Consider the following 9,818-nt stretch of genomic DNA (forward strand, 5'->3'; position numbering starts at 1 on the left):
ATAGACAAACCAGACACACAACATAGAATGCCCACCCAGCTCACGTCCTGACCAAAACTAAAACAAGGAAAACACGTACGAACGATGGACAGAACGTGACATCCTGGCACCTGCTTCCTGGTATCTGCTTCCTGTTATCTGCTTCCTGTTATCGTCCCTTCTGTATACCTGTGTCATGAATCTAACAATTTGACCCAAATATGTGAGTAAATACTCACATGTATTATCAAAAATAATCCCAATGACTCTTTCTTTTTATATACAATAGTTCTTTGTCATTGTGTATCACAGGTGATTTTGTTTTAAATCTGTCTTTAGTTTTCGTCCAATTCAAATGCAAAATACTCTCCATTGTACACTGTGATTTAATTTTAATTTAACACTGATTTAAATCTGAAATCCTTGGTTGCTACATCCATTTTTGGACATATAAATGACTGATTCTTGAGGAAAATAACTTATAAATGCCTCATGAGTTTAGTTCAACTGTCGTACCCCATCAGAGCCCAAAATACAAGCTTGTTTTATGTTTGTAAACAAAGTAAATGTAAACAAAACATGGTTAAAAATATAATTTGGATATCATGGATGGTCAGTGTTTGCATCCATAGCTCTGTCTATGAATTTGAGAGTGATACAATTTCTGTTGTTTCATTTACATTTACATTTAAGTCATTTAGCAGACACTCTTATCCAGAGCGACTTACAAATTGGTTTCAAAGGATTCTAGCTTTAATAGCATGAACGTTTAATCCCATTCCCAGTACAGTATGTCCCATTTTTCCATTCTAAAACAGCTATTACATTGTTGTACAATTTGTTTTATTTTATTATTATTTTTATCTACCCTCGGATTCATTTTGTGGCATTTGTGGACACCGAATCCAAGACAATGAGAAGACTTGTGAAACACTCAGCAGGATTCAGTCGATGAGAAGCAGGTAAATGTAATAAGTAAGTCAATCTTTTTTCGGATCATCTTGTTGACTTTGAAAAGTCATCAAAATCATTGTATAAATCATATCATAGCAATATCAACCTTGATATGTAGTTGTGTGTCTTTATCCTCGAACTCTCAACGCTTCACAGATTATGCTCATAGAAGAGACAAACAGGGTCAGGTTTCTGTACAAACAGGGTCAGGTTTCTGTGCATTCAGAATCCGGTTGCATGGCTCAGTAGCAGTGACTGTGTGAGGTTTAAATGAGTGTCTGATATTGGAGAATCCACTGCTAGTTGGTGATGGATAATGGTGGCTGAGCTGGAAGCATTGGGCCCCTCATAGGATAGGGTGCAAGCTGCAGCCAAAGATAGACTCCAGTGGCAGAAGATTTTTGCAGCCTCATGTCCACACTTGAGATGAGGAGGACAGAGTAAATACTGCTTGTTGAATTCAGAACATACATTGCCTGCATGTTGTATGTCAAGCAAAGTTAGAAAGTGCTTTGCTAGAGTCTATGAGGCTTCAAGGAGTGCCTGTTCAAATTGAGCAAACTGCACATGAAGTCAACTACTCAGGATCAGCAATGTTACGCTCTTTTGAACACATATCTGAATGTGAAGTAAGCTATGTTAACTACCTACTAACTGTGGTACTTACTGCATTTATCTCTGAATTACTGTATTGACAATTGTTTATGTCATGCAGATGTGCTATTTACAAAATGGACAGCGATAACTCATGTGAATTCTTACATCAAATCTGAAAGATGTTTTTGTTTGAGCTCAGGAAAGAAATCTCAGATAAACTTGAGAAAGGCTTGAGAATCGCTAACACTGGTAGAGAATGTTGAGTTCCTGATAATCTTGTAAATTGACCTTTAATCAATATTATTTCACTATGTATCCAGAATACATCAAACATTCATAACTACATCACATTCAGGTTATCTAACTCCATACAGTCAGTCAGGCAAACTATACAATATGTACACAGTAGTCTCTACTCAGTGCAATCACTACAGAAGTTAAAGCATTAAAGGGTTTTATGAGTCGTTCTGAGACTTGCATAAACATCTGCTCAGTAAGGATATATAATTCTGTCACTACAAAAGTCTGTATATATAAAGATTACAAAGGAAAGCTCTACTTATTATAACTCGCAGCCTTTGGTGAATGACAAAAAACAAGTCAATGAGATTCATGAGGTATCCAAGGAATCCTGATGGTCCAGCATCATATACTAACATATTGCCTATAACTTTGGTTTAACGCAGCCAAATACAAAACATAACATTTTCCATCGTTTTACAGAAAATGTCCTTATAATAAGAAACATTACATGATTATGTGTGATAATGTCATAAGCTTGTCGATGTATCAACAACAAAAAATGACTCACAACACCATCTTGTGGAATGGTATAATACTTCAAAGAAAATGGCTATTTAATCAATAGAAGAACAAACAAATGTGTATCTGTGTATAAGATATGTACATCTTTGACCCATTTTTCAGCGATAGCTGCTGCTGTTGTTCAATCCACACCCAGAAAGTGACTGCAGCGGTTCTACACAAAGCCTATAAAGCATTCACACTTTCTCAACTTTGGTTTTGTAACCATAGCACCATGTACATTTGAAGGAGGGTCCAGTGTGTTTTGAAGAACTCAGAGCCCTCAGACTTGAGTTCTGTCCTAGTCCTAGTCCTGGCTGGCTGTGGTGGTGGGCTCAGCGTCTGGGTAGACCAGGAAGCCTGAGAAGGTGGTGTAGCGTCCCTGGTTGCTGTAGACGGCATAGCGCTCATCCTGCTGGCTGTAGAGCCACACAGTGTCCCCTCTACGCAGTGGCAGCAGCAGACTCTGGCTCTGCATCTCCCTCCTTCTGGACATGTCCTCGTCGAACACCATGGCCTGCACCTCGCCATGGCCCGTCATCAGCTTGACTGACACTGCCCTGTGCGGATGCTTCCCCACCGTGAAGGCAAAGTAGTAAGCCCCAGGGTAGCGGCAGGTGAAGCGGCCCGACGTCTTGTTGAAGTGTGCTCCGATGTTGACGTACTCCACGTCGAAGGTCAGAGGCTCCTTCTCTTGGTGCCCGCCACCATTCTCCCCCAGGACCGGGGATGTCCTGGCCACGGAAAAGGCAGAGCGAGGCTCTTCAGGGGCCTTAGCACTACCGCCCAAACCATGCCTGTGGTCTCCAGGAGGAAGGCAGTTGGGGTTTGGGTAGGGGTAAAGCTGCCCTGGCAGGGATAGGTGGTTGTTGAGATAGCCAGGTGCGGGGATGTCAGGGTACACCAGGTAACCGGTGAATGTAATGTAAGGCCCAGCGGTACTGTAGAGAGCATGCTGAGGACTGTCCTGCAGCATCAGCCACACTGTGTCCATGGTCCTCAGGCTGATCATGACACTTTGACTCTGGACCTTCCGCCCTTTCCTTTTGTAGTCATCGTAGGCCATAGCCTGCACCTCCTGCCCATTCTTCACCAGTATGACAGATAGCATCTTCTCGGGATATTTCCCCACTGTGAAAGAGAAGTAATAAGCCCCAGGGATTCTGCAGCGGAAGTGGCCGGTATCTGGGTTGAAGTCACTTCCTGCGTTGACCAGGAGCCTGTTGAAGGTCACAGCCTTCTGGGTGCCTCCTAGGATGCTATTGGTCCGTGTGGCCGAGAAGGAGGAGCGGAGGCCCATCGTCACAGGAGCCACATGGAGGGGTGTGACCGACCCCAGGAAGCTGAGTATGCCCAGTAAACAAGCCAGGTGCCAAGGACTGCTCCATGATGTCCGTTCAACTTGGAGAGATAAACAACAATGAGTAAAAATACTTCCTTTTCCTTCAAAAACAATTTACAACAGTTATACTGGCTATTCTATTCTAATTTTGCTTCAACCAGCTTCAACCAGTTTCATTGTAACAATGTAGCTTTTTTGTTATTGCTTGGAAACATCAAGCCACAGTTTTCTTCTTTGGCAGTCTACCTTATTAACTCCATACTTTCAAGTTTTTGAAAAGATAAATTTGTGGATTGTAAAATGTTGTACCTTATACAGTCAAATTGGGCAAAATAGTTTCATTCCTGCACAGCATTTCACAATGTAAACCTTTTTTTATTTTATTTATTATTATTCTGTTAAAAAAGGCAAGATTACAAGCTAAGAGTGCGATGTGTCAATGTGTGATGGGCCGGCTGAAATACTATATGAGTGGGTTAGGAAGTCTGGTTGAGCCCTGTCAGGATAGATCCTGCTCATCAAATCAGATGCCCTGTGGAAGCAACAGCTCCTCTAATTCAGCTGGTATTGTCTGTTCTCTCTGTGCACTGAGAAAACGGACTAGATTAGACCCTGGTTCATCTGTTCCTGTGTGTCTGGACAATGGAAAATTTGGGATGGGGAACAACGTGGGGCAGGGCACCAAGGGTAGTGTGGGTTAGGGACCATTTTTTTGTTGTATAAAGCCTTTTGACATGGTGGACAATTGGCGGACAAAAGATCACAGTGATACCATGGGAAGGATATATTGTGGGTCAAATGTGGGAATGAGGTTGTTTTCAGGACAACAAGCCTCAATATTTTAACATTATGTTATACATTTATATATTTTTGAATCTTGATTAGATTCATTACCAAAAGTATGTGGTCACCTGCTTGTCGAACATCTCATTCCAAAATCATGGGCATTTATATGTAGTTGGCCCCCTCTTTGCTGCTATAACAGCCTCCCCTCTTCTGGGAAGGCTTTCCACTAGATGTTGGAACATTGCTGTGGGGACTTGCTTCCATTCAGCCACAAGAACATTAGTGAGGTCTAGCACTGATGTTGGGTGATTAGGCCTGGCTCGCAGTCGGCATTCCAATTCATCACAAAGGTGTTCTATGGGGTTGAGGTCAGGGCTGTATGGACCTTGCTTTGTGCACTGGCATTGGCATACTGAAACAGGAACGGGCCTCCCCCGAACTGTTGCCACAAAGTCGGAAGCACAAAATCACCTAGAATGTCATTGTGTGCGTTAAGAATTCCCTTCACTGGACCTAAGGGGCCTAACTAAGACCGAATCATGAAAAACAGCCCAGACAATTATTCCTCCTTCACCAAACTTTACAGTTGGCACTATGCATTGGTGCAGGTCGCATTCTCCTGGCATCCGCTAAACCCAGATTTGTCCGTTGGACTGCCAGATGGTGAAGTGGGATTCATCACTCCAGAGAACGCTTTTTGACTGCTTCAGAGTTCAATGGCAGTGAGCTTTACACCACTCCAGCCAATGGTTAGCATTGTGCATTGTGATCTTAGGCTTCTGTGCGGCTGCCCGGCCATGGAAACCCATTTCATGAAGCCCCCAACGAACAGTTCTTGTGCTGACGTTGCTTCCAGAGGCAGTTTGGAACTCGGTAGTGAGTGTTGCAACAGCCCTACATGCTTCAGCACTCGACAGTCCCATTCTGTGAGGTTGTGTGGCCTACCACTTCGTGGCTGAACCATTGTTGCTTCAACACGTTTCCACAATAACAGCACTTACAGTTGCCCAGGGCAGCTCTGGGAGGGCAGAAATTTGACAAACTGACTTGTTGGAAAGTTGTCATCCTATGATGGTGCCACGTTGAAAGTCACTGAGCTCTTCAGTAAGGCCATTCTATTGCCAATGTTTGTCTATGGAGATTGCATGACTGCATGCTCGATTTTATACACCTGTCAGCAACCGGTGTGGCTGAAATAGTCAAATGTACTCATTTCAAGGGATGTCCACATACTTTTGTATATATAGTATATACATTGGCACTGAAATCTGTGTGTTTCAATAAGTTGAACAGAACAGTTGACAAGCGAGGCCATTTTTATCAACTGCCAAAACTCGAACTGAAAATATAGATATTTATTTTTACTTCAAGAGAATATTCAAAAGACAAACTTTGTTCTTCTATTTAGTGATGTGGAAACATTTCGCCCCAGAACATATTTTAAGATATGGCAATTACAAAGAAATCAGTGTCGAAATCAAATATCATTACAATTCAATCAAACTGTAAACTCTTACAAATTATTTTAATGAGGTCAGATTTAGTTATGATTCTTACAGAAATATAGCAGCAACAATCCCATAGCTCTTACATCTCTCAAGCCATCTCACAAAATCACAACTTCTGTATTGGAACCTTTATATATACAGTCTATGTAATTGACATGATGGCTAATGACAGAGAAATACAAACAATACAAGTGTGGGTCCTACCTGTTCTCGTGTGCTGGTACAGAGTGTGCATGTCTGTAGTCAGCCACGTCTGTATGTCTGTAGTCAGCTGGTTACCTTCTCTCTCGTCAGCCTTTCCCCAAAGTCCCTACCACAGTGCTGCTTAGCTAATGTCTACCCCCCAAGCCTCACCGTCAACCCATTGAGCAATGGTATATGTCCATTGGGATGAGTCAAGAGGTGGAGCTCCATGGGTGCCATTTTACACTGCTGACCCCTGCATCCTGGTCTGGTAGTTTATCATTGAAGGAAGGAAATACATTGGTTTGTTTAGTCTCATACGGGACCAGAACATCTAGTCCACATTGTGTTGAGTTTATAATCCTTAAAAACAGCCATGATGCTGGTTTTAAATTGTAGAGCACAATAAAGTGGTCATAGGCCTACCTTTTGTAAATAAAAAATAAAAGCATATAGTCCGTTCAATTGGCCCCTCAGCAAGAAATGACTTTGAAATTTATCCAAAAGGGACAGGGTGCCTGTGTGATGGAGCCAAAGCCTACTATGTCTATTTCACAACAACAGTAGGACTAACATGAAACAAAATTAATCACAGATGTTTTAACAAGCATCAATGACTTTATCTCATTCATGTCCAAAATGGAAATGTATAATTTATGTTGGCACACATGTTCTCTGAGCTCACTGATGGACAAATGTTTTCAATCGGCCAAAGCACTTGTCTACCATGGGAGTTTTTGTTTTGATATTGTACTATATTTAGTCTTTGGACACATTGGGTTACTGTTTTTTTATAATTTCATGTGAATATATGTTCAAATTGTCAGATCTTAAAAATGTTTGCTATGTAGATTGTCCAGACCAATATATATACACATGAAAACAATATCTAAAGAAATCCACACACACCTATAGCATATGCAGTATAAGCATATTCAATGGAGACAGTCATTTTACAGCTCTCTTTCTCTCTTACTCTCTTTCTCAGATCTTAATAATTGTCTGGACCAATATACAGTACCAGTCAAAAGTTTGGACACACCTACTCATTCAATGGTTTTTCTTTATTTGTACTATTTTCTACATTGTAGATGTAACGTGTACGTTGGGAGTCAAAAAGCAAGTGCATGGGAGCCTGACGAGCCGGCTGAGGAATGGTAGCCTGACGAGTCGGCTGAGGCATGGGGAGTCTGCCGAGACAACCGAGGTTTGAGAACCTATCCAGCCAGTTGAGGCATGGAAGCCTGATGAGCCAGCTGAGGCATCCCCGGTTGCTTCGGCAGCGGCAATCGGACCCGACGTAACCAAAATAATACAAAATATCCCTGTTGCTTCCCTTTGGTGAGGCGTTATTCTGTAACGTGTACGCTGGGAGTCGGAAAGCAAGCGCAGTTGGTGAGTTTAATACGTTTTATTTAATTGAACCTTTATTTAAACTTCTTATGGCTGGGGGGCAGTATTGAGTAGCTTGGAGTAAACATAAAGTAAACGACCTGCTCCTCAGTCTCAGTTGCTAATATATGCATATTATTATTAGTATTGGATAGAAAACACTCTGACGTTTCTAAAACGGTTTGAATGATGTCTCTGAGTATAACAGAACTCATATGGCAGGCAAAAACCTTTGGAGAAATCGAAACCAGAAGTGAGAAATCTGAGGTTGGTATGTATTCAACACAGTTCCCATTGAAATCCCCTTGAGATATTAATGAGGTTGCACTTCCTAGGGCTTCCACTAGATGTCAACCTTCTATAGACATTTGAACGAGGCTTCTACTGTGTTGTGGGACTGAATGACAGCAGAATGAATCAGGTGTCTGGCAGTCAGCCATTTCTTGGTCACGCGCATTTCACACGATAGCGACCTGCGTTCCATGGCTCCTCAAGACACAAAGGAATACTCCGGTTGTAACTTTATTGAAGATTAATGATAACAACATTCCAATGATTGATTCTGTACTTAGTTTGAAATGTTTCTTCGACCTGTAATATAACTTTTTGAAGTTTTTGTCCGAGGTAATGCTGACCAGAACGAGCGTTTAGATATGTATACCAAACGCGCTAACAAAAGTAGCTAATTGGACATAAATAACGGACATTATCGAACAAATCAAGCTTTTATTGTGGACCTGGGATTCCTAGGAGTGCATTCTGATGAAGATCATCAAAGGTAAGGGACTATTTAGCATGTCATTTATGGTTTATGTTGACTACAACATGGCGGCTATCTTGACTTGATTGTTGTGAGCGCCGTCTCAGATTATTACATGGTTTGCTTTTTCCGTCAAGTTATTTTGAAATCTGACACAGCGGTTGCATTAAGGACAGATACATCTATAATTCCATGTGTATAACTTGTATTATCATCTACATTTATGATGAGTATTTCTGTTGAATCGATGTGGCTATGCAAAATCACTGGATGATTTTGGAACTAGTGAATGTAATTTATGAACTTTATCAAACAAAACATATATGTATTGTGTAACATGAAGTTCTATGAGTGTCATTTGATGAAGATCATCAAAGGTTAGTGATTCCTTTTATCTCTTTGTGCTTTTTGTGACTCCTCTCTTTGGCTCGGGAACACTGTGTTTTTCTGTGGCTTGGTGGTGACCTAACATAATCGTTTCTGCTGCTTTCGCCGTAAAGCCTATTTGAAATCGGACACTGTGGTGAGATTAACAACAAAACTACATTTAAAACGGTATAAGATACATGTATGTTTGAGGAATTTTTTTTTTTTAATATTTTATTTTTGCATTTTCCAATTAAGAACATTCAAAACAAAAGTGAAAAGATATTAGACAACGATAGGAAAAAGTGACAGTAACAGACGAGCATAACAAAAAATAATTATAATAATAATTATATAAACAAACATTCAATAAGAAAAATAATAATAACGAGACATTGGATCACCTGCCGTAGGCTACATATTATACATTACGTGTGAAACATTATGTGAGGATTATATATAGATTCAATCAATGAGATGTGGGGGGGAGATTCTCCATATAGTCAATAAAAGGTTGCCAAATTCCTCAAGCAGTAAGTGATTTTCTCCAAAGGGATACAGGGAGGAATCCAATTTCCATTTCAAGGCAATACATTTCTTGGCAATCGCAAGCAATATTTCTGTTAGCTTTATAGTATGGCTTTGCCTAAGATTGGTGTTAGTAAAGTTACCCAGTAGACAGACCTCCGGGTCTAAAGGGAATGCAACCCCGTGAATTGAGGATATGGTATCGCATACCCCCTGCCAGAAACCGTGTAGTTTTGAACACTGCCAAGTGGAATGGAGGAATGTTCCTTCATCTGAGCCACATCTAAAACATAGGGAGGAGATATCTGGGTTGAACTTGTGCAGTCTAGATGTGGTGATATAGAGCTGATGGAGGAAATTAAACTGGATCAGTCTGTATCTGGATTTCAATGTGGATGTAACACCCTCCCTGCATAGGTCACTCCATAGATCCTCATCAAGATCAATACCCAGATCTTTTTCCCATCTAAATCGGGGGTTTGAGGAATTTTAATTATGAGATTTCTGCACTTTCACTGGCTGTTGTCATATCATCCCGTTAACGGGATTGCAGCTTAACTGGGCTGTGTTACGTATAAATGGAACATTTAACAATATAACAAACACGAGTAAGGTATAG

General features: G+C 41.0%; 1 protein-coding gene across 1 annotated transcript; it reads right to left on the reverse strand.

Annotated features, from left to right (window-relative positions):
- Positions 1–1,801: 1,801 nt before the first annotated feature.
- LOC124002013 (complement C1q tumor necrosis factor-related protein 4-like) lies at positions 1,802–6,309 on the reverse strand. The gene is made up of 2 exons (XM_046309262.1): positions 6,175–6,309; positions 1,802–3,735 (listed from the first exon to the last, which is right to left on the reverse strand). The coding sequence occupies exons 1-2, from the start codon at positions 6,203–6,205 to the stop codon at positions 2,642–2,644; spliced, it is 1,125 nt and encodes a 374-aa protein (XP_046165218.1). The 5' UTR covers positions 6,206–6,309; the 3' UTR covers positions 1,802–2,641.
- Between the last annotated feature and the right edge of the window lie 3,509 nt (positions 6,310–9,818).

Source organism: Oncorhynchus gorbuscha, linkage group LG01, assembly GCF_021184085.1.
Source record: "Oncorhynchus gorbuscha isolate QuinsamMale2020 ecotype Even-year linkage group LG01, OgorEven_v1.0, whole genome shotgun sequence".
Classification (NCBI taxonomy): Eukaryota; Metazoa; Chordata; class Actinopteri; order Salmoniformes; family Salmonidae; genus Oncorhynchus; species Oncorhynchus gorbuscha.

What these genes read in the sequence shown, in the direction of transcription:
- LOC124002013 (XM_046309262.1), bottom strand. Translation starts at nt 6,205, where the DNA reads ATGCACACTCTGTACCAGCACACGAGAACAG. An exon ending in GTACCAGCACACGAGAACAG is followed by an intron (nt 3,736 to 6,174) that starts GTAGGACCCACA and finishes TATCTCTCCAAG; the next exon opens with TTGAACGGACATCATGGAGC.